We start from the raw sequence: 25,904 nt of genomic DNA, 5'->3' as shown, positions 1-25,904 counted from the left end.
CCTTGATAATTTTTGTGGATAACTCACAACCAGGAAAGAAAGTGCCTTCATTTGGATGAGCTACACTGAAGTCTAAACAGAAGAGCCATGAATCTTCTGCTAAATAACCTACCTTGCCTTATTGAACTCATTCAGCCAGAGAAAAACCTTATTTGATGTCCACTCAAAAAGTAACTCTAGGAAAGACAGGGAAAGTAAGTACTGTGAAAAATCTTTCTGCTACCCTGAGAAACAAAGCTGCACCTATGCACTGTATCCTTCATGGACTGTGCTGGAGTAATTAATTAGCATCAAGGGATAACGAGAAATTTTCAAAATGCATAAACAAAACAGTCTCCTGAAGAAAACATCATATGTTTCTCAATTCTTCCTATGCAAGGGACATGCCTTCACATTCTCCCAGAGTGAAAAAATTCAGCGACAACAGAAAACTACATGCAGTTCCTGAAGAATCATTTCCAGTTGCATTCAACTGACATGACAGAGGCAGCTGGTGAAGGTGGTTAATAAAGGAACTCAAAAGAAGCATCTAATGCAAGAAAAAGAATGTCTCTGCTATGACACAGTGACACAAAGCAGGTAGAGAACTGAAATAACAGAGAGCTCTTCTTTATTCACCAAAGTGCATTGGGTAATTCGGTGATTCCTGGTTAAGTCTGTGTTGGCAGCAGGGCACGTGATGAACCTCACACAGGCCAATGAAACCAAGGTAAGTAGCAGGTTGAGATACACTGGTTCTCTTCACAACAGGGTTTGCTCAGCCTTGGCCTGTCAGAAAAGGTGCCTGGTGTGTGCTCACAGCTGTGCTGGCTGACAGGGGTCTCTTGTCTGATCAGCACAGCAACTCACCTTCAGCAGCTACAACTCAGGTGCTTCTCTGTAGCTGCACATCTGGACTAAGCTCACAGCTGCATTCAACAGGGGTCAGTTACCCAAAGGTGGCTGAGATACAAGACAAACCATGTCACTGCTGTTTCTCTGAAACACATGATTTCACACCACTTTTCACTTCACACTCTGCTACATCGATATCACTGGAAAAATACTTGCCATTTAATTGTGTTAAAAATGTCAGCTGAATACAGACAAACACTGTAATTGTTTAAGTCATGTGAGCAGAGGTTTGCACCAACAGGTCTTAAGATTCCACTGAAGAAAAACTAGATGTCAAGTATACTGGGTTATTTGATATGCATTGATGTTTTAGTGCAAATGCATTAACACTTGGACTGCTGAGGAGGAACAGAGCTTTCCTAAGAGTACCTTGCTGAAGGATTTATCATCCTGCCATTCTGCAAGAGACCTGCATGTGTGCAAGAATATCACTTTTCTGCAGCACTCAGTACATTTTTTTATTAGAAGTCAAGGTTTTGGGTTCATTTTTCCAGCATTTATGAAAGAGTAGGCTTGCAGGGGAACCACATCATGGATAAATGGATTCTCTAGCAATCTTTTAAAAAAAAACATAGCAAGCAATACTCAGAGACTCTGGGAAGCAAACTGCATCATAGTGTGCTGTTTACTGCTTTGTGTGATGGAGCTTTTCTGTCTGTCAGGGAATTTCTAATGCCCATGTGGAACATTAATGCTTCAAGCTGAGCATAGTAGGGGAAACAGCAGAAAGACACACTGAAAGGGAAAAGATCAGCACAGCACTGAAAGGGAAAAGATCTCACTGTCCTGGGAATTAGCATTCTCCTCTGGTAAGAGAAAGTACACACAATGCAAATGTAAGTGGAAGATATACTAACGCAGGTAGTTTGGCAATTATAAAATCTACCTATTAGAGCGTATATGCAATATCTGTGTAAATTACACAGTTGTTTAGACACATGTATGCAGCTGTCCTGAGCTCATCATTCTCCTTAAAACACTCTACACCATATCCAGAAGAGCTATTCCAGAAACAAGTGTTCTACAGAGAAATGTTAATTGAAAGAGGTTTCAAAGTGTACATGAGTTCCCTAATGCAGAGTAGTTCATCTTCTACTTAGCCATATATAGCAAGCAAGTTGGGTTTTTAGGGTGGCAACATAACAGAGCCAAAGTAATTTGAAACAAAGTGTAAAGCACTAGTCAACTGTGAAATCTCCCATCATACACTGAATTGCACAGCAATGGGATATTGGCTTCAGTGTAGTTACAATTCCAACAAGGTTAAACATTTATTCTACCCAGTGATTTAAATAAAAATGCCTTGTTGTTCTCAAGTGAAACAAAGTGTAGGGAATAAATCCCACCTTCCCGAAGTTCCTTGCTAATGCCACAAGAGATAAAAAACAACCCCCACACACCCACATACTCTGAATTCCACTTGAAACTGGTACTTTCTCCTAAAAAATGTGGCCCAGTGCAGTGATGCTTAACCTTCACTGACACTATCCCAGGCCCTCCTTGACACACACTGTCTCTAAGCACTGAGTGAAGATCTGCTGCTCAGCAGTGGGAATGAAGTAATGATCCTGGGCCTTGCAAAGCCTGGTTCCCTATGAAAATGTGTTTTCCTATTGATTACAGACTCTACTTGAAGGCTCGCCTGAAGCTGATATATTCTTGACGTGCCTCTCCTTGCTGAGTCTCTGATGTTTCTAATATATCTGCCACTGCAGACTGGGCAGGAGAACGAGGGGAGGAATTGCTATGAGAGGCTCTTTCTTCTTGCTGACAGGATCTTTGTTCAGGCAACAGGAGCAGGAAAAATACACTGAAGTGCAGGAGGTTGAGGTGGAGGAAGAGGAGGAGAGGGAGGGAGCACAGAACGTCTCGCTGCAGGGTGGGGTTCAGGATTTTGGGGAAGGGGGCTGAATCTGACAGAGGCAACATCAGGGTAAAATAGGCAGCATATGATGACAGGAGTTACAAGAACTTTGGGATACACGAGTGTAATGGACAGGAGCCACCACAGCAAAATGAAGGGAGATGGCAGCGTAAAAAGCCTGAGAAATTTCAGAGGAATCAAACCCACATAGGCAATAGAAAAAAAAACACACAAAGTCACATAGAGAACACAGACAGCATTGCCAGCCCAGCTCTAGCCTTTAAATCACTTCCACCATGTTCAATTGCTCTGACAGATGCAACCCAAAGACCTCGCTGGATTATCTAAAACCAACAGAGTACTTGGGGAAGGCCATCCACGTACAAGAACAAACAAAACAATCAGACATCATTTCTACTGAAGCACTGTTCTTATCTCCTCTCTGAGGGAAATCAAGGATTTCCTAGGAGCACATAAAGAAAATCAGCTGAAACAACATATATTTACTCCTTGTGAAAGGAAAAGAAAGGAAAAAAATAGGTAATAAAGATGTTCTTTTATCTTTTTTCCCAAGAGACATATGTAGGAGAAAGTTAGAGGGCAGGTTGGTTGAAAAAGCGAGATACTGTGTCTGGCATATTTAATCTACTTAGTCTTTTTAACAAATACATTATTGATTCTTGGTTTGTGTTTATTCACACTGTGGGGTTTTTTTCCATTATTGCCTCAGGCAGCGATAAACCACACTAAAGGGTCACACAGACCAGGAGCTATTGTATTTAGGAACTCTACAAGAGCTCAAAACTGAAATATTTCTAGCCAATATGGAGTTCAAAAATGCCAGTACATTTGGGAGGAACAGAGAGGGGGTTGCATTTTATATTTGATGCTTAATGGCTTGTTCTTCACTGTACAGAAAGACACTTTATGCTATTTGAACACCCGCTACTTATATGCTGCTAAAACAAGCACTTGTGCAGGATGTTGGACTTGACACATCATTGCACTATCTCAACAATTTTATGCATTAATTTTTTAAGAGGAAGCATTTTTCCCTCCTTGCCTAGATGCTGCTTCATTTCTGTAGTAGTCATTCGCCTAGCAAGAGGAGAGCTCCACATATCCTTCTTTTTGTGCAGCAAGGGTCACTGTGTCTCTTATTTGATTTTATGTCACTGTATGTATCAGCAATCAGCCAGTCTACTCTACTTAACTTCATTTCAGGATCTATTGCAGCACCTTTGTCAACAAAAACTACATGGAAGCTACCAGCAGCACTTGAACCTTTCTCCCAATGCTGCAATGAAAACTCTTGCTCTGAGATAACAGCGATATACACAGAAGAAGAAATGTGATTAGAAAAGGTTTCAGGATTGGATTAATGGGAAAACTGGTTTAAAGCAAGTGTAAGGAAATTTAAAACTGATTGTAGCGAAGCTGCCTGGTTACAACACTTTCAGTGCTCTCAGGAAGAGCTAAAATGCTTAAGAGTGTAAAATAAACCATTAATGAGTAAAATACAAAAATATTCTAATCTTTTGGAAAACCTTGACTCTCTTCCACCCGCTTTCTGTTTTTAAGGTCTCATTTACTCATGTGCTAATTATATATACCCACATTAGCACGCCCTCACTGCAGCACTTCTTTCGACTGACAGTTTCCCCCAGCATCAGTTGCCTTTTAAACCCAACACCATCAGTCAATCAACAAGGTAACCCAGATCTCATCAGGTTCTTCTGCGTGTCAAAAGATCACAGTGCTAATTGTCAAACAAGTATTTATTAAAAATACGATTTCTGCTAACAACTCTAATTTGCATTTCACTCACAATTATGCATTTACTGAGTCTTGCATACCTCAATCAAAAAGGAAATTAAATAACTAGTTAATGGCACTTTGAACCCCAGAAATTCAAATCCAGTTTAGTCTTGATGTGAACTTTAGGTCTTACTAACACTTGTTTTAAAAAGCATTTTCAACATGTATTCCAATAAGTTGTCAGTGTGTTGAGGTTTTTTAATTTATTTTAAAGCATTACACGAGCAAACGTTCTATTTTAGCAAGGAATGGGAGTTCCTAATGTTTAGAAAGGTCTAACAAACGTCAACATTTCTGGTTAGACCAGCATTGGTAAATCAGGCCTTAAAGTAAAATGATTCCATTTTGTGAGATGCCACTCTTCAGGAGGAAACAAAAAACCCAAACACCCGTGTTTTTCAAGTAATTTGGAACAATATTCAAACTGAGATAGGAGAAAAAGCAATGACAATTACTGTAGTCAGAAGCAATGCCCAGATTTCAAACAAAGGAGCCGATGCTAGGGTTGGTCAGATCAAGCAGTGAAGGATTTGGAAGACTAAGAAATTTCTTTTCTCCAACAAGTGGTACAAATCAGAAGCTGATCTGGACAATTTAAGTGTAAATTTCTTACCACCTGTCAGACAAGCAAGATTTAAAGGTTTTCACTTAAGAACCCAGGCATCTCCAACAGTAGTTTTTAAGTGCAAATTGACCTCCCACCTCAATTTCCTTGTAAATGTGGCCATGTGGCAGCAAAGGGGTGGTTTGTTCCAGTGCTTTATTAAATTTACATTACATGTATAGTCAGCATGAGATGATCCACACTATGCTTAGGGAAAAGTACCTGTTTGAGGCAGACCTCTGTGCTCCACTCCACAGCCAAACACAACTAATCCTCTTGGAAACACAATGTTCCAGGTAGACTAGCAGAAGGTGTATGGAAAAACATTAAACGCGCTGCACAGAGAAACCTCATTGATTATTAAGCAAGTGAGGGAAAATACCTTTAATTGGAGGATACATAAAAAGAAGGTGGGTAAATTCAAAAGAACTTGTTACATAATCAAAACTAAATGTAGGCATTAGAGTCGAGCTTAGGGAGCGGCTTTAGGCAATGTGATTTCCATTAATTTTATCAAAGGATTCCCTCTACATGCACAATTAGTCTCAAGATAGTTTGCATTATCCTGACAGCTGCACATCTCCAGATTGCAAAAAACACCACTGCAATATTGAGTCAGGCTGGGATTATTTCGGTGAATTATTGATATGCAAACACTGACCTCCACAGCACAGGGTCCCACATCTCTGGATACAGAAACCAGTAAAAAACCCCAAAACTGCATGAAGGAGGGAAAGTTAACACTGTATGGGTCAGAATCGAGAAAGGGCAAAACAGTGCCTGTGAGTGAGAGGGAAAAAAAATTGTGAAAAACAGCTCTGAGAGCTATTTATTAACTATTAAAAATACCAGTGTAAGGTATTTGGGGACACACACACACCAATTCTAATTAGACTTTTCCAGTTAGATTTACAAACCCAAGAGATCGTCATTCTACAAGAAACAAGGTTGATTTTTATAGATCAATTGATAAAAAAAGGACTTCCACAGCAAAGCAGGAAAACTCACAGCACTGAGGAGTCAAACCCAATGAGATCAATACCTATGCTTATTTGAATTATACATAATTATATATGAACTTTGCAAAATAATCTCATGCAAGTTGGTGGTGATGCAAATACAAGCTGCTGAATTTACAGTAACTACCTGGGGACAGAAAAAGAACAAAGTTTGTGGCATTACTGAAAGTCTGAATATTATTATTTAAAATTATTTCAAAAAGCAAAGGTGAAGTTGCCATAAAAGTCAGTTAAGAATAAATAAAAAGAAATTATACTAGTACTGTAATAGATAATAATCAAGCCATGTTGAAATCACCCAATAACAAGCACCCAATACTTAAAAGTATTCTAGGAGTAGAGAAATAAAGTGGTGGACATCCAAATGAAAGAAAGATCTCCAAAATTCAGAAGGGTCAAAGGAGGATTTGTATTGCTTAGAAATAAGCAGATTACAATTAAACTTTGAAGACACAATTTGAACAAATAGAAAGACTAATTGCTTCAAGTTATCTGAGTTCATGCAAACACAGAAGGGAAACGAAGTCAAATTAAGAAACCCCCTCTCTGGTAGAAATTTAGAAAAAAATCCTCTATACAGATTGAAAAAGTAGGAAGAAGAAAAAAATGCTAAGGTTAGCAGTCAGACTAACTTTTTCAAACAATTTCAAAACTTCTTAAAACAAATTTGAAAGAGTTAGTGTGCAAAAACAGGGCTAAGTCAAAGGAGGAAACAATGAATGTGTGAGCTTCTGGGACATCTCTTATGTTGAAATTTTAATATGAATCTTGTTTCCTATCAGTTCCCATCAGATTCCACATCTACCTTTCTCATGTGCTGTGTATGTAAAAGTGAGATAATAACACCAGGAACACACTGAAAAAGAACTGATTCTTCAAAAGGAAGTACTCTGGAAAATCCAGTAAACAAATGAAAAAGCTCACAAATGAGTTTTAACAAAACAAGTTCAGAGCGTGGAAAAACATCACCTTCTAAATCCAGTTTTAACAAATGAAGATGCTACTGCCATATCCCTGTCCCCCAGGAGTTACTCCACGCTGGTGGCTGAAATGGTTGTGTGGACATCCTTTGCTTTGGTCCAAACCTGTGGGATAGACTGGCTTCAACACCTTCAATCAAGGTGGTTTTTTTATCCAGACCCCTCCTCGGGATTGAAATGGATGAGCAAGGAGGTGGACTTACAAACCTGAGGAAGTCATGAGTCCTGGCTTGGGGTGGCTGTGGGGTGAGCAACCTCACAGCAAGTGGAACTGGAGTAGCCAAACAGTGCTCACATAGGATTGTCTGGGTGTTTTGGTGGGGGTGGTTTTGGTGTTTTTTTATAAAGCAAAGTGTCTTTTAAACAACTGCATCCAGTGTGTGTTACTGCGATGATACTGCCTGAAGTGCTGAAAATTAGACAGATAATTCAAGTTTGGATTGAAGCCCATGATTATCTCCCTGTGTTTACTAAGTGGATATTTAGATTTGTTGTGAAGGAATAGGAAGAGAGTTTCATCTTCAGTCCTGACATTTTAAGGGAAGAGAGGAGCCTTATAATTTAGAGATCCACAGACATTAATGCATTTAGTAGGCAGTGACAGAAACAAGCAATAAATACAGAGTTGCCTAAATAGCACAGATCGTACATTAAAAGTTACAAAATTAAGGCTACACATGAAATTCTGGCAGAACCATTTTGTTTAGTAAGTAGAAAACCAGTGAAATATGTTGACAGTAAGAGTCATAAAAACAAATAATAAAAATAAGTAGATTAAAAAAAATTGTGGAGGTAAGAGAAAATTTAAGACATCAATAATGATAAAATGTGGAGCCAAGACTGAAATACATTCAGTGCAAATATCAAGGTGACCTCTTTCTAGTAGAAAGCTTTGATACCATGAAACGTCAGTGATTTGTGGAAATTGGTCTATCAAGTAAACATAATTTGTTATCAAATGTAATTTTTTTGAAGTAGATAATTTCTTGAAATCATATGTAATTTAAACTTAATATACATTTATGAACTTCAAGCCTATGTTTTATTGGCATTAGTGCTAATGGAGAAATGTTTCTATCTATTCCTTTTCAGAAAGTGTTCAGCTTACTTAAGGTCAGCATAAATGCCATGTAATCAACATGGGAAACTCAGAAGAAGGTCAATGACTAGGAAAGAGAATCTTGAAAAAATGAATTAAGTTAAGAAAGGATTTGGAAGTTCACTCTTTACCACCAAATGCATCTAATTCCACAGCCAGAACATCACTGACTGCCCTTGGTTAGACAATTTTGAATATGCTGGAATTATTAAGGAACTTCAATAGCAGAGCAGTTAAACATTTTCATGCCACTTCTGCACAATTTTGAAAAATATGAACTGAAAATACATATGGGAAGTTCATAAAACCTTGTGTGTGCACATAAATTAAACAGCCAGAGATTCTTGTCAACTCAAGTTTGTCGGTTGTACATTCTCTACTTCTGCTGTCAATCAGGGTAAACACTGTCACTGCTTCTGATTACCTACAGTCAATAAAGTGGTGACAACTCATTAATCAAGCCACAAAATAGAGAGACAGGGTGTAAGGTTCCACAACATGAAATACTCATTAGGAATGACACAGAAGCGTTGTCAATATGCACCCTCATTATCTGCATCATGGCTAGCAGCCTCAATTAGAAGGGAGCTTTGAATCTCACATCTTCTTTTGGGAAGGGCCTACCATAAAGGAGTATATAATTGCTTTACTGAAAACTAGTAAATATTAACTTACAATGTTGACAGCAATATAAACCAGAAGATTCGTAGAGCACTGACCAGCACGGTCAGCGCTTAAGTAGTATCACTGTTTCCTTCTATATTGTATTTAGTAGTGTGGAAAATGCATCAACTTTTTGCTTTCTTTCTCGCTTGGTAAACTAGGTCAAAAGGGACAAAAATCATCTTCTCTTAATTAAGCAATGCCTGCTTAGCAGCAGAATTGTTCTTTTCTCTCATTCCTAAAGACAGAAAAAAAAACCCCAAAAACCAAACCCAGAAGACTACAACCAGCTACCAAATAATACAGCTCAAAATGTCTTTGGACTTACAGTAATGTTCCTAATGGCACTCAGCTAAAAAATATGTTCTGGACTCCTAACAGCCTGCTATAGTGCATTTACTGCTGCAACAAAAAGAATGGTTAAAAACCAGTGGCAGAATGTTTAGCACCTATTACGGACACAAGTGTAACTACCTAACAGTAATTAAGGGCATAAGAGAATGATTAATGCTCTGGAGCCATAAAACTGCATCAGTTCAAAAGCCATTATGATTGCACTGTCTGCAGCTCACAGCCTACACTGGGCAATTTACCCTGATACACATCCTGCATAAAACCGATACTCCATTTTTTTCCAACGTTGGATAATGAGCTGGTACGTAAAGCTTAAACTACACACCACACGCTGGTCACCGCTGGAACAGTCGATTTAATCTCATCCTAAGGAAGTCCCCATTTCTTAATCTTAAATTCTTGATCTTCCTGTTCCGTATTTTTCTCATCAAAATGCCAAACAGTCCACACACTGTCATTTTCTCCAATTTAGAAATACGCTTTTGATCATCAAAACTGAGAAACAAGAAAATGGATGCAGAAAATACACCACTGACTGCCAACCAGAACATTGTGCTGACATTTATACTGGCTCTTATTTAGCTCAGGGGTGTCTGAACCATGTTCTTCCCATGCAGGATCAGCATAAAATCAGTCATATTGAAAAGTACCTTCATCAATGAGCGATATGGAAATGCTACCCAATTGGACTAAGCAAACCAAAATTTATTTTTTAACAGAAACAAGTCATAATGTGTGATGAAAGATTATATTTTCCGTATGGGATACTTTCAACTCCCTGAAAATGAAGGTTTAATGTTTGTATTCCAGAGAGCAATGAAAACAGAAGGGGACAGAAAGTCTTCCACTGCCACAGCATCACATACTACCCTTTAAATAGTATTATACATTATTTCCGTTAAAGGATTCTTTCAAACATCACAGAGAGAAGGGAAAGAGAAAAAAAATTATATGCGACATTGTCCAAAACTAAATTGGAAAATGATAGATATAGTTTATCATCCAGTAATATATAGGAAAGTAAGCACTTCCATTCTCTCATATACAAGTAATATATTGAAAGGAATAAAAAGAGATACAAATCGTTTACAAATCAGACCTTAATGTTCTTTTTAAGGGGCTAGATACTCTTTCAAGAAAAAGTAAGATAACAAAGTCTTCCCTGCCCAAAATGAACATTTTAAGAAAGGTATGATACATTGAACCAGATTTCTCCTCTGCTGAGCTCAATTCAGTTAGAGTCAAAGTGAATAGGGTCAATTACAAACAACTACATTTATTCCTCTCAGTGCAATAGAATTTTTCACAGCTAGTGCAAACCACCATAACTTCTCCGAAACCAACGTCCTCCAGCATGACTTTAGCTCTGTTTCCATTTTAGTGACTAGATGAAAGTCTAAAGTCATAGCAGTACATAGAATAAAAAACATTATTATGTAAAGAATATTATTATGAGGAGACTAGTTAAAATAGGGTCTCATATTTCTAATATAACCCTGGAAACCACACACATGCTGCACCATTCCAAGAAGTATGTGAGAAGAAAGCTATCTAAACATCTGCCAAAAGATCTCAAGTTCTCTGCATAGCTGACAGCGTAAATCAAGTTTAGGCTGCTGTTTATACCTTTCCATCAGAATCAACCTACATGCTGTTCCCTGGGACAGATTCAGAGTCTATCTGAAGCTATCACTGCTCAGACCTGCCAGGAGAATCATAGAAAGGCTTGGGTTGGAAGGGACCTTAAATATCATCTAAGCTCCAACCCCAGTCTTTGCTCTTTTGTGCAGTTACCTGTAACACATCCACCCAGACCAAGGAGCCATTTCAGTTCCTATGGGACTAGACACAAAATCACTCCTTGAACATCTTTTAGGCTGCTCTGTCTCCAGGGCAGGATCTTCTAAGCCACCACACCGTGACTCTTCCTCCCGAGGACTAATCCAGGAGATCCCCGTCCCACACCAGTGATGGATGAGGTGTCGGGATGCTCTCCATAACCTTTATTGCGCCCGCCAAACCCCATCACTGAGAGTGAACAGTTTGTTTATGGGTGGTGCAGGTGACAGGCACACCAACAAGTCCCCTCGCTCAGTCTAATGGGGTGAATTGAAGGATTAGTCTGTCACGCTGGCGCAGGGCCTCATTTTTCTTCTGTGCTACGTGGGTCACCCCCTTCCCACAGCCTGTATTTGATCGTGATTAATTTGTCAAGGCTGGCTATAGCATGGAAATGAAGGAATGGATTGCCAATTACAGTTATTCTTCTCACAGAACACCCCTTGAACCGCTGCTATTTCGCAGCAGTGACAGCTCAGAAATAAACCGAATGCAGCTCTATTGAGCAGAAACCTGACCCAAAGTGTATTTGAAAGCAGAAGGTGACTCCCCCCCTGCCCAAACCAGCTCTTCAGTAAGTGGTTGACTTCTATCCTGCCTGCCTGGCAGGTACACGAAAAGCCCGTCCACATTTATTTTCTCAGTCACCTTGTTAAGATGTACTGAACTTCTGACTTAACGCTCCTCAACAAGGTGCTCATTTGTTTCTGCACGGCTCACCCTGGGTAAGCCTGGAGGGGAATTTAATATGTATACCATTACTGCCAAGTAAACAAACCCAGCAATGATCCTGCTCTGCACAGAAGCTCTGAAAAGCAATCAAAACTTTCTCCTCAATGGTACTCACAGAAAGGTAGGTTTTGACTCTTGCTGCATTTCTCTGCAGTAAACAAACCTTACATGTTCTTCGTGTAATATTTCATTGATATAGGCAACTACCTTAAACTGAATAATCACATTCTGATAGATTAATCAAACATGAATTAATTCCACAGCAACCTGATTTTCTATTAATAATTATTAATCCAGAATTTGAGAAATAACACCTCAGTCCCAGTAACACATGTATGCAATTCATTTTATGCACTGATAAAATCATTGGCAAATTGTTCAATTTGCATAAATTCAAAGCATGTGTACAAATTTAATTTTTTACAAACTCAGAGATTACCAGTTAAAAAGAAAATCCCTTTTCCCACAAGACGATTCAGGCCACTGTAACAGATGCTTCCTTCCATTGTTGTAATTCACTCTATTTTATACCACTGTCTTCGGCATCACATCTCCAGACAGAGGAAAGGTGAACGTTTTTCCAACAGTTGGTGGCACAACACAGCTTTAAATGCATTCCCCAAACAAAAAGGCACAAATAATTCTCTTCCAGGCCCAAGATGGCCTTCCATTAACCCAACCACCAACAAGATCTGTGGTGTGCAGAACAGCAGAATACATTTTATAAACAGGATTCTGGCTTAGAAACAGATCAGTCATTCATCACACTGAATCATCTGCTATTCTCCTGCCTCAGTGGCAGTTGCCCTTTCCAATGATATATGGCACCATTCCCATCTAAAAAAGATGCAAGGAAAAGGACAACACAGTGAACGACCCTCAGAGGCAGAAACACCTTTAACTTGTCTTTCAGATTCTTTGATGAGACTCAGAAGAGGAGGTCTATTTGGTTGATATTTTCTTTCAGTTCAGGAGAAAGTTACATTTTCCCTTTCACAGGCCACCTAAATGCCCCAGTATTCTCACACATATACTTCTTGCAAACTTCCTGGAGTGACCAAAGAATGAGGGACGATCTTGGCAATGTGAATTTAGGTATATGGCGACTCTCTGTGTTTGTACTGGAGTACCACTAAGGGTCTCCAACACTGACAAGAATCATTACAATAGATATCATATAAATAAACAGTAAGAGACAACGTGTGCTATGGAGAATAAAAACAATCAGACAAATAAGGGTCAGCACCAAAATATTCTGTGGACCCAGCCACATGTATCACTCTGCACTAATAATAAGGAAAGAATAAGAAAAAGAAGTTGTTTTTCTAAGGCATTTATTATCAAATGCAGCCGCAGAAGGTCAAAAAGATTGTCAACACCTTTGTGGTAAAACTATTTGAAACAAATATTATTCCTACTCAACTTTAGTGTGTCAGGGCTTTCCAAAGCTCCTTAAGGACACAGGAGCACAGACTAGTATGACCATTCTGTTCTCATAGAATGAGTTTTAAGCTGTGAGTAGGACTCAACTGAATACACTCAGAGTCACAGAATATCTCAAGCTGGAAAGGAACCATAAGGAGCATTGAGTCTGACTCTCTGGTCCTCACAGGACTACCTAAAACTAAACCTTGGGGCATCATGTTCATCAGGTTTCGTGGCAGTTTCCTTCTGTTAGCAGCTTATATTTGTAAACTCCAGATAAAATGATTGTGGGTGATGATCTAGGACTAAAAATCTTTCTCTACGTATTTTTCAGATCTTTTTCTAGCTGCTAGATTATGCAGAATGTGTGTTGTACAACTAAGATTGCAAAACTAATTATGTCAACGTGCACAGGTAAATGAAATCACTGCTAACGTGACACACATCACCTCTAGAGCAAGTTTTCAAACCCAAGAGTAGTTTTACAGCTGTCAAGATAATATTTATTCTTCCCTAACTAGATTAATTTTATGTTAAGTTCCTCCTTTCAAGGAAGCTCAGTTGCATCATGAAATTTGACTGAAACCATTAAACTAGCTGTCTGTCTTTTCACAATGTGTTTAAAACTCGGAGGCAACATACTTCAAATACATTTTCTGTAGAAATGGGGAAAGCATAAAAAAATATTCTTCTAATGACTATGTTTTCACAGTACATCTAATCACGAGTATGGTTAAAAGACACCTACAACAACACAGTGGCATTCACTAATGGATTGGGCTCCAAGTTAAGTTTCAGAGACATGCTCTTTACTGGGGGAAGGGGTAAGATTACATCAAAGAAAAAAATTTGGATAGCGATAATTGGGCCTTTTACCAAGAAATATTTTAAACTTCATGTATCATGTTAATGCAATGTCTCAAGGATAAGGTCTATATGGTTTTATTTTCTTAACAAATTAGCTTCAAAGAGCTTTAGCTTTTCCGGAGTGTAAAGCCACAGAACAAACACATCAGATTATCTTGTTGGCATCAGCTAGGAAAATTTATAAATGGGAATTAAGTGATTCTGTTGGTATACAACAATATAGAGTTTTAACTTTCATCACAGTAATTGAGACATTCCTAATTCTTTGAATGGAAAACCACAAATACAAAACCAAATAATATATCTGACCAGTTGAAGCCCTGTTCATATCACCAATATGCTTTCTGAATATCAGAAAATTTTTCCAACTCTTTCATATCTTGCAGAATAGTTTGCCTGACAAAAAATAATATAAAAAGTGAAAGGAAAAAGGGGGAAAGTGTCCAAAGTGAGACGTGGTTGTGATGCCTTTGGAGATGTTACTGGCTTTTCCTCAACAGTCTGGACACCTTTATAGAGCTCATTGCAAAAGCAACTAGAGCCATGCTTGGAGCTTCAAGATGTAAGACACTATGAAAGAAGAGTAAGGGAGCACAGAAACAATTGTTTCTTGCAGAGCAGAACCCAAACAGTGAGGTTAAAGAGCATAGGCAGATGTTGTAGGATTGAAGGGGACAATTAATATAGTAATATATATATAATATATATGTATGAAATATGAATATATATAGATATAATTTAAAAAGAAAAAAGCAACTACACAGACTTTCTATCTCTTCCTAAAGAGAAAATGGAAAAAGAAAGGCCATGAGGCAACTGAGTATCCAGTGTTCAAAAGTTTGGGCTTTAAAAGGTAAATTTTTAAGGACGGTCACTAATCACCATTTTAATGAAGGACAGGATTTGTCCTGTAGTGTTCGGGGGAAATGCTCTTAGTTGGACCAGTCAGCAAGAACTTCAGAAGAGATAAAATTCTAGATAGTCTAACTACATTATCCATAAAATGCCAATTTCCACTGAAAAAGAGAGCTTATTAAGTCTCTCGTCTGGAATCAAGTTAGAGCTTTTCCTTGCTAAAGACATTGTATGAATGCTAATTTTAGACTGTCAAGAGCTCATCGATTTACACTTTCCTGTCATAATTTTTTTAGCATTTAAATTATGGGAAGAAACCAATTAGTATCACGGACACTACACTGTCTGAAATAAGAACACTGTTAAATAATGCATGCAACAAATTTTTATACAAGTAGTAATTAGATTTCTAGGATTACTTGAATATTATAACAGTCATTTCATAGCTGCTACTATTATTAATTTTAATAATAATCTCAGTTAACCAGTGATCAGTCCCACAAGAAGCTTCAAAGAACGAGTTCTCATATATCTTCATTTCCTTTAAATATTACATTATGCCAATTATGGAGTAAATAACAAAATGCAATTAGCTCCCCAATGAGTTACAAAAAATATCTGTTAAAACCACATGGTGTCAAAAAAGTTGATGCGTTCTGAGCTAAGGGATGAGGAGCTGCTGATCAAGTTAAAAAATTGGCTTAGTTATGAAAATCTTCTTAATGGCAACTTATGTGACCCACTGGATTATTTTTCTTTTTCATCACAGAGAATTTATGTGATAATATCCATTTTCCTCAGTCACCTTAATTCACATCACGATATCCAAATGCTGATGATCACGTAAAACACACCAGGCCTTTTTGATGGTTACAAGGACTCAAAGCACCAGGCTGGAGATAAATACAAGACTGCTTCATGGTTACTTATTACACATCTGTGTATAGAGGCTCTGAAAATTTTGCAGCTAACTCCTTCCTTGGTAAGACGACAGTGCAACCCTTATTGCTCATTGAAGAAATATCTATCCTAGAAATGAAACACCAACAGAAAAATGAGAAAAAAAACAGATGAGAAAGATGGAAATAGATGGCCTCAACCTTTAGCCCCCGTGTCAGGAATTTATTCTACCTTTGAAAATGTTTGGTTTAGTCTTCTGACTCAGATTTTCAGAGGGTTTTTATAATCCTTCAGCAGTGCACCTGTCGGTTAATCCCTTGTTATAATCTATCTTGGATCACCTCACGGAGAGAAGAGCTGATGGATACGCTCCCAGCTCTCTGTGGACTGGCAGAATGAATCATTCTTTAGACACTGAGGATGCACTGGGGGTCAGGACAGAGGTGACACGAGCCAGCACTAAGACTGAGGGACCTCTCCCCCCAGATACAAAGCAGAGCAGAGGATCTTTGCTACCTCCTTGTATCTTCCCTTGAGAATAGAATATATGCTTCCATTTTCTATACACATTCCCTACTTTTTTTTTTCCTTTTCAGACTCCCCTTTAGCAACACATAGTAAATTAAACCTTGCAAGTGGCCCGATTCTACAAGAAACAAGACTCACTCCAATGTAATAAAGGTGTTCAAGAGGTGGTGAAACCGTATGTCTCCGCCACCTAAATTACCAGAGACATTCTGCACTTTCATGGCATTTGGTCTTTTTCTTTCTCTCTCTCTGTTTTATTTAAAAGAAATGCAAATATAAATTCATGACAAAACTAAGAGCTGCCATTATCTTTTTTCTTGGAAAGGATAGTTGACATAATTTCATGAAAGCAAGTTAAGGTAAAACATACAACCAAATTGATGTAGAGACGAAAATACACACCAACTGGAGAATTCTCTTAGAATTCCATCTTTTTTCCCCCAGTTTCTTTCCCCCCCTGCCCTTAAGTTTAAAATAACATATAAATACCTGTTTCTGTTGCCAGAGAGCAGCTTATGTTGCCAACATAAGTATTTAGGAACAGAAGCCAAACTATTACTGTAAAATAACAGTAAGGAGGTAACAAATAGGTGTGCGTAGACTGTAACATCTTCAATTCCTTCCATATGTAGCCTATCCCATAACTATCTCTCAACAGAGTATTGTGACAAACATGAAAATTTCTGCCTCCTCACATCCATCTGCGGAGCCTTGTTTTAATTTTGTGGCTCAGAAGGTTTGTAGCACCATATCAGAGATCCTTGTTCACTTTGCAGGCTGCAAACACCAGGATTTCTGGATACCTTCTTAAAGACAGGATGATGAGGTGTTCTTCCATAAAATCTACTAAAGAAACTGGCTTTTTTTTCACCCCTCTCTTCTGGCAGTACCTCAGAGATAACAAGATGGTAATTATGAGGAAAGTGGATGTCTAAATGGTGATCCACTGGAATAACATGAAAATCTGACACACTACAGCCTAAAATAACACTTTGTACCCTCTGAACTATATATAGATTTGTCTGTAGATCTTTTCTATCCCTTTTTCAATTTTTTTTTTCAAACAGATAGTAAAATTGCAGGGAAAAGAGACAAAATATAAGAAAATTCCTATAAGTCTAGCTGGTCTAGGGAAAAGAAGTGTGATAAGGTTAAGACTGCACTGTGGCTCCTGTCTGAGTATTGATAAACAGCTACTGAGGATGTGGAGCTAGATACTCCAGTAACTCCCTAATGCCATGGGAGGTATGCAAATCTTTAGTCCTTCCCCTGAAGTAGTTTTATTTAGGAAACTTCACACTCTTGCTACAAATGAAAACATTTATTGCAGCAGGAGAGAGTAACCCAGGGACCCATGGGGATATGAGTCTTCACAACCTTTGCTTTCTTAGACTGATTAGCAGTTTATAAGCTTATTAAAGGTGACAGGGATCTCTTAGGAAAAGATACTAGGAATTACGGTTCTCTTAGGAAATTATTTTCCCCCCGAAGTGCCTGTGGGTAGACTCTCAGTTGTTTTGTAGTCCTTACAAACATTCAGCACTGGTTGCTTTCTACGTCATTTTATAAAGATGTAGCCCCCCTCACTTGAAGATATCAGACTTCTCAAAGAGAGATCCCTTGTGAGTGAATTTGTTGCCAGCACATTAAAATCTGAGTTTTGACTCCTGGCACGGGGCCTTAATGGCAAAAGGCCTTCTCAGGGCTGTAACTCGTTCAAGCTGGAACATCCACAGAGAGACGGGTGGAGATGAAGCATCAGGAGTGTTTGGGGAGGAAACGCAGACCTTTCCTCTATCCAGCACCCTTCCCATTCTCATTCATGAAAAGCAATCTCCCCTTTGCCAGGACCTCAGAAAGAGCCGTGCTTGCTCATTTCTTCCCAGCTCCCTTTTTATGGGAGTAAAGGAACGCTCTGCAGTGATGCAAACAGGAAAGGATGGCTCTCCAGAGAAGTGTGACCACTCTTTCCTTACAATAAGAGTAAAGGTGAGCAATCTAAGCATTTACAAGAGTCTGGAGCAGAACTCAATCCGGATTCTTAAATTGGATACACTCAGTTGATCTCTTGCAAATTTCTCCATTTCCATTTGGAGGAGAAACTCCATTATGAGTCAAGGGATTCTGAAGGGACAGCATTTGTTCATATGGATCTGAGGTGAGGGATCAACACCGTATGTTCCTTCAAAAACACTTTATTGTGAGAGTCCAGTGTTACGTGCACAGCACAAAGATATCCTAATCAGCTTGGCCACCGGAATGAGGTTGATCCACTTGCCTGTCTAGACACTGCCTTTATCTAAAGGAATGTGCATGGATAAAGGGGAAAACCCCAACAAAACCAGAAAGATGAAAGCATAGTTTTGTGGGGTTTGGGTGTACTTTACACTGTAAATACATCACACAGAGCATAGTTTTAGCAATGCAACTGCTATCAAATATTGTTGAAAATATTGACACCTGAAGCCTGATGCAGGGTTGCCTGTTTAACTACTTACTCTCAGGCAGTGTATTTGAGAGTTTGTAAAGAAGGAAATTTTTTTTAATTGAGGAATAGAAAGTATTTATTAAAATGTAAACAGTACAATCAATTAGAAATTGTATTCCCAAAACAAACAAACAAAAAACCTCCAAAAAACCACAAACAAAAAAAAAAGCAGTAGCCTCAGAAAAACAGTATTTCAGCAGAAATGCATCTTAATTAATTTGCAATGGTGAAAACAGCAAACAATTACGAAAAAAAGCATCTGCCACACTATATAGTGTTTCAGTAATGCCACAGCTACCTTCAAGAAAAGCCTCCAATAAATCATATTAACTCATGATTCCTACCAGAGATCCTTTCCAATCTTCTTTACTGGCTTCAGGGTACCATATTCCTCACCTACTGAGACCTTTTCTATTAACTAGGCCAATTGTAAAATAAAGTGAACTATTATTATTTGTACATCCCACTTACTACTAATTTCCATACATTTACACCATGTCTTGCTTGCTTCTGTAACATAATAACAAAAATGTGTCTGTGTAAAAGATCAAGATTTAAGTCAATGAGTCAACGACTAAAATGCAGAGCTCCCCTCAAAGTTCAAGAGGGGGACCAAAGCTGAGAATCAAGGTAGAGTTTTATCTGAAACCAGATTCATATTCAGCCAATTCTAGTGTTAGTGGAAATGGCATCTGCATGTTCTTCTGCAACAGAAGTGCAGTTCAAGTAGAAAAGAATATGGCATCTAAAGTAAATTAGATTCAACCTTCTGAATCTTAATTCAGATTTATAATCCTCAGAAACATTTAAATAAGATGTCTTTGAAAGAGAAGAAGCAACCCTAAATATTCCTTTTATTTATTGCTGTTTAGCATATAATCATAGAATGGTTTGGGTTGGAAGGGACCTTAAAGATCATCTCATTCCAACCCTCCTGCCATGGGCAGGGACACCTTCCACGAGACCAGATTCATCCAACCTGGGCTTGAACACTTCCAAGGATGGAGCATCCATATGTTTCTTTAAAGCATCCTTATTTAAAAACTTTAAATTGTAAAAGTTATAAAATCTACAAGCATTTCTATGCACTTACTGAACCTAAAAGAAAGAAAAAGCAGCTTAGGTTATCACTAAATTAAAAAAAAATATATATTTGCCTCTTTGTAATTTGCATGTCCTCTCAAATTTCTCCATTTTTTTCCTAAATATTGAACTGCTTGTCTTTTTCCTCCTACAAATATCATGCCCACTTCTTCCACAACGTCAACCAAAAACCAGTTGACTATTAGTGATGGATTATCCTACAACAATGCAAGTGATGAACTTTTATAATAACCCTTTCCTTCCAGTTCCTTCAGGCAATAATTATTTGCATGTAAATTAATAAAATAAAAGTGTGGAAGCACAACTCAAGGGAGCTAAGACAATTCCGTGTTATTCCAGCAGGTTGGCTTGAGAAAAACATCTTTTTTTTTTTTTTTTTTTTTTTTTCCCTCCCTCCAGTCCTCCAGTCTTGGACATTGTGCCATCTTGCTTGTTTTCCTTCTATATGGAAAATTTTGCCAGACCCCTGTTTTTCCCTGTTGAAGCCACAGCAGTGTGTTTAAGAGTTACTGCAGAAGCGTAATCACAGTTGCAGGTCTTGGCTCACAGGTTCTGAGGGTTTTGCTATGGGCTGCACAACAGCATCCCACTTCCCAGCACACCAGTATCCAGTCACAGCCAAGGGCTTTGGATCTCTGTTATTTAACACAGGATAAATAGACTGGCAAGCCAAAATGACTGATGAGACATCCAATATGAAATATCACTGTTTGAAATAGCAGTAATGGGTAAAAACGAGTAAGAATAAGTGACATCTAAGGTCTTACTTACCATAAATTCCAGTTGAAATACAGGGAAAGGCCTGTAAAACAAATGAAAAGGAAAACAAAAATCAGTGGGATTTCTGTTTGCTGAACTTTTTATCAAAACCAAGAGTGTTTTTAGATGGCTGTTTTTCAACACCCGGAGATTAGTGTTGTAGCGTTCACTGTTCTGGCAGTCAAATCATAAGCATTCTCATGTCGTTATATGAAACATATTCCATATGTTTTCCTTGCTGCCATGTTAATAAAGCTGTACTCTTTTTCTCACCTTGAGCTCTGAGCAACATTTGAACCCAGAATTGTTCTTAAAACTGCCTTTTGAGCTAAAAATTAATGCCATGAGCTAAAAATTAATGCCATACGCTACTACAGTAGAAAAAAAAGAGTCGTATTATCGGGGTAGAGTTAAACAGTGTTTCTTCAGCAGCAAAATAAGCTTGGCCAGCTTAAACCTTGCCCTGTCTCTTTGCCATGCCCTCATTTACTATAACCCTCCTTTTTTGATCCAGAGTCTTTCATTTTTAACCTCAGTTCTTTCAAACATGTGGTTTATGGTGCGGTCCAACACAGTTGTACTGCTACAAGACAAAGGCTTGCAAACTGGTGCAGGGGGGGGAACTGGAAGATGCTGGGTGAAAAGAGAGGGTACATTTTTGAATCAGCTTGGATCTCAAAGAAAATGCATCATGAAACAAGAGATATTACAGACCCTGTGCCAGTGAGAACAGTAATTTACATTTTTCCTCGCTGTACGTGTGTTGTCTCCAGATTTGCATTTCTGTAAGCCAGAGTCAGTTTTCCACCAGGAGAAACCAAAGCTGTGGTTTCACAAGAGAGACAATTTTCTTTGTATTCAGCTGATATGTGATATCACCTTTGCCTCCCACCTCTGGACTGACAGCAAACACAGCTCAGAGGTATGAGAGCACCTGGGACCAAAGTCTCAAATATCCACCCTGAGGCTCCCTCCAGATCCCGCAGCAATGAGTCATCATACAAAAGAAAGGAATTCTTCTTTACTTAATCACACAGGAAAACATTATTCAAAGCTAATGCTTGCTTTATATTTAACCAGGGAATTAATTAGGGAATGGTGATTAAGAAAGGAGAGGTCTAATGGAAAGAATACATCCTACCCTCCGCTCTAAAAATACCTAAGTAAAATAAAGTGGAAGAGAATTATAGTCTCATTCCTTCTCACAACCACTACAACTTACATCCTGAAAAATACTTAGCTTTGTAGTTTGTACCCAATAAATCACACCGAATCAGCTTTTTAAGGAAATGAGGAAGGGAGTAGAAAGAAAACCCCAAACACCACCACATGGTTACAGAGCTCAGGCTGAGGTGACAACAGATGCTCCAGCAATAAGAGAGAGGCATAAAGGACGATTTTGTCCAGTTTAGAAACAGATTTTACAATTCACCACTGTTGAAGTTCAACATGTTAAGAGGTAATTGCTCTAAACAAGTGTTTTGTTTTCCATTCTTTGCAGAATTTGAGTAACAGCATAGGATTTAGATATTCATTTGCCTCAGGAAGTGAATAACAGAGCCTTCAAGGCTCCTTCTCTTACTGGCCCCACAACTCTGGTAAGGCAAAACAGTTCAAAACTCCATCAGTCCTTGGTTCCTTGGGAAACACCCCACGTGGTGCCTATGGGAAGTAGCACCACTACTAATTTCAGATCCCCACTAGTGACAAAACCACCCACCTGGAGGACTTGGGCTGGGGTGGCTCTGCAGCCCCTGGTCTGCAGATTCATCCCCCCTGCAAAGCGAAGGGTATCAGGCTGATACATCATCCAAGATAATGAATCATTAAGGTTGGAAAAGACTTGTAAGATCATTGAGTCCAACTGTTAAATGAATCTACTTTAAGCCCTGCTGGTGACCTTGAAGGGATTTACAAGACTGGCTGCTGCACTGTGGGATAGGCTCAGCACACACTGCCAACATCTGGCACCACAGCTGAGTGTTGGGGGGCATGGAGCTGGTGCCAGGGGACCAGGCTTCCTTCTCAGCTTTGCTTGGAGAAGAGGAAACAACTGCATTTCCAGCAGTGCATGGCAGACACTTGTCACATTAGTTCATCTCCACTCTCAAACACGCCGCTCTGAGGCCACTCAGCGAGCACTGCCTGGCAATTTGTGTGTCTTGTGTGTTTCTTAATACCTTAAAATTACTGTGCAGACACATCACAACCATTACCTTGCTTTCAGTTCCTGTCATGCAGCTGAAACGTATCTGAAATGGAGCTACAAGAGTGCATAAAATCCCATCAAGCTCCTTTGGAACATGGGGCTGTGCCATAACTCAGATGAGTTCTGCCCTCTCCCTCATTCAGAGACCATCACAGCACATAACCAGCAGATGTAATTTCGTAAAATGTGACAGTGCTTTTATTCATTCAAGAAAGACCCGTGCCCGAGATCACATATCAACTGTGTTTCCTCTTGGCTCCTAGGGAGACAATTTAGTCTAGATGCCAGGTTGAAATTACTGGCAGAGCAGTGATGGGGAATTCACAGCATGCATATCAACATACTACAATATTTGGCTTATGGACAAAAGATGTTAAGGTTTCTAACCTTTTCTTTGCATAATAATAACTTAATTATATATCTAATTTCAATAAAAAATTCAGTTTCACAGTAGGAAACATTCATTCCTATTTCCACAATAAAAACGTTTCTCATCTTAATTTGTTGCCTGTAACTGCTATTTACTGACGAACCTTTAATTTCTTTGCTACTGAAATAGTGTGTTTGCTTTACTTGAGGACTAATGTGAAATGACAGCACCCAAAACAGACACAACTCTGCAGCTAAACATAAGTTAAAAAGGCAAGAGCTTCCTACTACTACTATGCTTCTGCAATCATCTAGAGAAAGAGGTCAAATTAAATCAGCTCTGTGAATACTGTAAAACTGAAATTGATTTAATTCCTGCAGGAGAGGATGTGGGCGCTCAGCCTCTGGTTCTTTTTAATCCAATGTTTCTTTACTAAGGCTGCAGCAGCAGTGCTAATTAGGATGAAATGTAATGCAGCTTCATGAGGAACATTTACAATAGTCACCATGCGGAGGCCAAGTTGGACTCTGAGACATTTCAGTGAGAAGGACCTGGGTATTTAAATACTTAAGAGCTTATCTACATCAAGGGGTTCTAGTTCACACTGAGCTGCAATGTATTAACTGTTATACATTAGATGAATAAAATTGCTATGTCTACATGACCAGATGCCTCCTACTGCAGTCCTAATAATTGCTTCCACAGAGCAAGGACTTTCTTCAGATTAAGTGCTCAGCGTTCAGCGTCGGCATCCCAGTGTTGCTTTTGCCACAACCAAGCCACATGTAAGGTAAGTGCTTTTCTTCCAGCACAAAAAAAATATCAAACACAAATGAGTCTTCTCTGATTTCACTGCATCACCTCATGAAGAGGACTCATTCTCATGTTTGAGAGCTATTCCTTCATGCAACTTGCACTACTGATATTCCTGTTTACCAGCCAAAGCTAAAAAACTTGAGTGCCTTAGATCCTTTCCAAAATAACACAGTCTGTAAAAACACCTACCTCCAAAAAGCACAATAAACCAAACCTATAAACTTCAGGTACCTCCTTAGCTGCAAAAAGTATTCACAGGTTACATACATACATACATATTTATAATATCAGTAACATCAAGCATTCAGAGTCAAGTTTTGATGCTTTTACTAGATTAAAACATAAACCAAATGATTTTATAAACCACTAACAATAATATTATCCTATTGCCTTTTAAAAATCCTTATGCTACTATCTGGAAGGAAAATAAATTAAAATGTAATTTCCCAGTCCATCTACTGACATTAATTTTATATTTGTCGTGATTCTGTACTGTAATTTAACAAACAACAAATTTTGCAAGAAACTATCACTCAAAGTCATGAATAGAAAATTCCAACACAATTCCCTACACAGAAAGTAAAGAGAAAAAAATCAAATCGAAGAATTGAATAAGAAAATGTTTAAACTCAGTTTTCATTACAGACAATATTAGCATGTTTATTAATGTGCCTTTAAAGAAGGAAAGGTAATTATTGCCTCAAAAATGAGTCAATGTCTTGAACACAGCAGGTCACACAGAAGCCTTTAGGCATTTGTTTGAGCTCCCTCATTCACACACTGGCAGGTTCTCTTTATCAGAGTCAAATACTGGGCATGCAAGTGCCAAAAAAAAGTTGGAGGGTATTTTCCCATATTTTACAAGTCTAAAAGTTTACACTCCAACAATAGGGAGGTTGTCAAAGGATGCTGACAGCTGATACAATGCTGGTCAAGCAACTACAGCTGAAGTTCAGATTCAGACCTGAAACATCCTCTCTGTATTGTGGGTCAGGGCTCCTCTGTGCACCCTCATTTACAAAAATGGAAGTTCACATTGCACAAAAGGACAGTGGGTTTAGAAAATGATACAGAGCAATAATCAAATTTGAAGTAAAAATCTAACGGTTGTGTGGCAAATGATTATTGAGAGAGCAAACCTGTCACAAAGCTACTGACAGCTGACTGAAGGACTCCTGTTTAGCTAAAAGGATTTGCAAAAAGTGCATAGAGAACTTCATCATCACTCAGAAAACACACAAATCTAAAACAAATGTCTGTCGGGTTTTCAGAGGGTCTCCACAAGTTTCCCCACCTTGCTGGTGACACTGCTCCAGGTAAGTTTCCAGGTAAGGCTGCGGTTTTTCTCTTTATTTACACAAAAGGACAGTTACTGAAAGAGGCCACCTGAGAGGTTAAAAGGGCAAAAAGAATATCTTTAATCTTTCCTGTTAACCAAACTAAGCAGATCGGGGCCTGCAGGGGAGGGTCTTCCTTTGATGACCTGTTTGCCAAAAAGGTGGCCACGTTCTCATTATCAAATTATGCGTCTCATCTTACACAGTGAATGACAATTTTGTTTAATTTTTTATTGAAATAATTAAAATCTTCAACCAAACAATGAACATTCAACAATGAGTATGGGGAAAAAAAATCAAAGGAATCACTACCAAAATTTACAAATTATTTATAGCATCTGTGTGTTCTAACTTTATATGAATTTAAAATAGATTTTTGG

The 25,904-nt window shown here is 38.5% G+C and overlaps 1 protein-coding gene and 1 long non-coding RNA gene across 4 annotated transcripts in view; one reads left to right on the top strand and one right to left on the bottom strand.

The window, feature by feature from the left end:
- The window catches only part of MACROD2 (mono-ADP ribosylhydrolase 2), an 840,112-nt gene that overhangs the window by 261,919 nt on the left and 552,289 nt on the right, over positions 1–25,904 (bottom strand). For all 3 annotated transcript variants that reach the window (XM_051792687.1, XM_051792686.1, XM_051792688.1), the window contains exon 7: positions 20,805–20,835. In XM_051792687.1, the coding sequence (XP_051648647.1) occupies positions 20,805–20,835 (31 nt within the window). The remainder of the gene's footprint in view (positions 1–20,804; positions 20,836–25,904) is intronic.
- Positions 254–4,157, top strand: LOC127473288 (uncharacterized). The gene is made up of 3 exons (XR_007905356.1): positions 254–709; positions 1,557–1,703; positions 3,075–4,157. It is a non-coding gene; the product is annotated as an uncharacterized LOC127473288 (long non-coding RNA).

This window comes from Manacus candei, unplaced genomic scaffold, assembly GCF_025592945.1.
Source record: "Manacus candei isolate 608988 ecotype Guabito, Panama unplaced genomic scaffold, ASM2559294v1 h1tg000035l, whole genome shotgun sequence".
NCBI lineage: Eukaryota > Metazoa > Chordata > Aves > Passeriformes > Pipridae > Manacus > Manacus candei.
The sequence above is the reverse complement of the archived record's forward strand: the minus strand, read 5'-3'. Positions and strand labels throughout refer to the sequence as shown.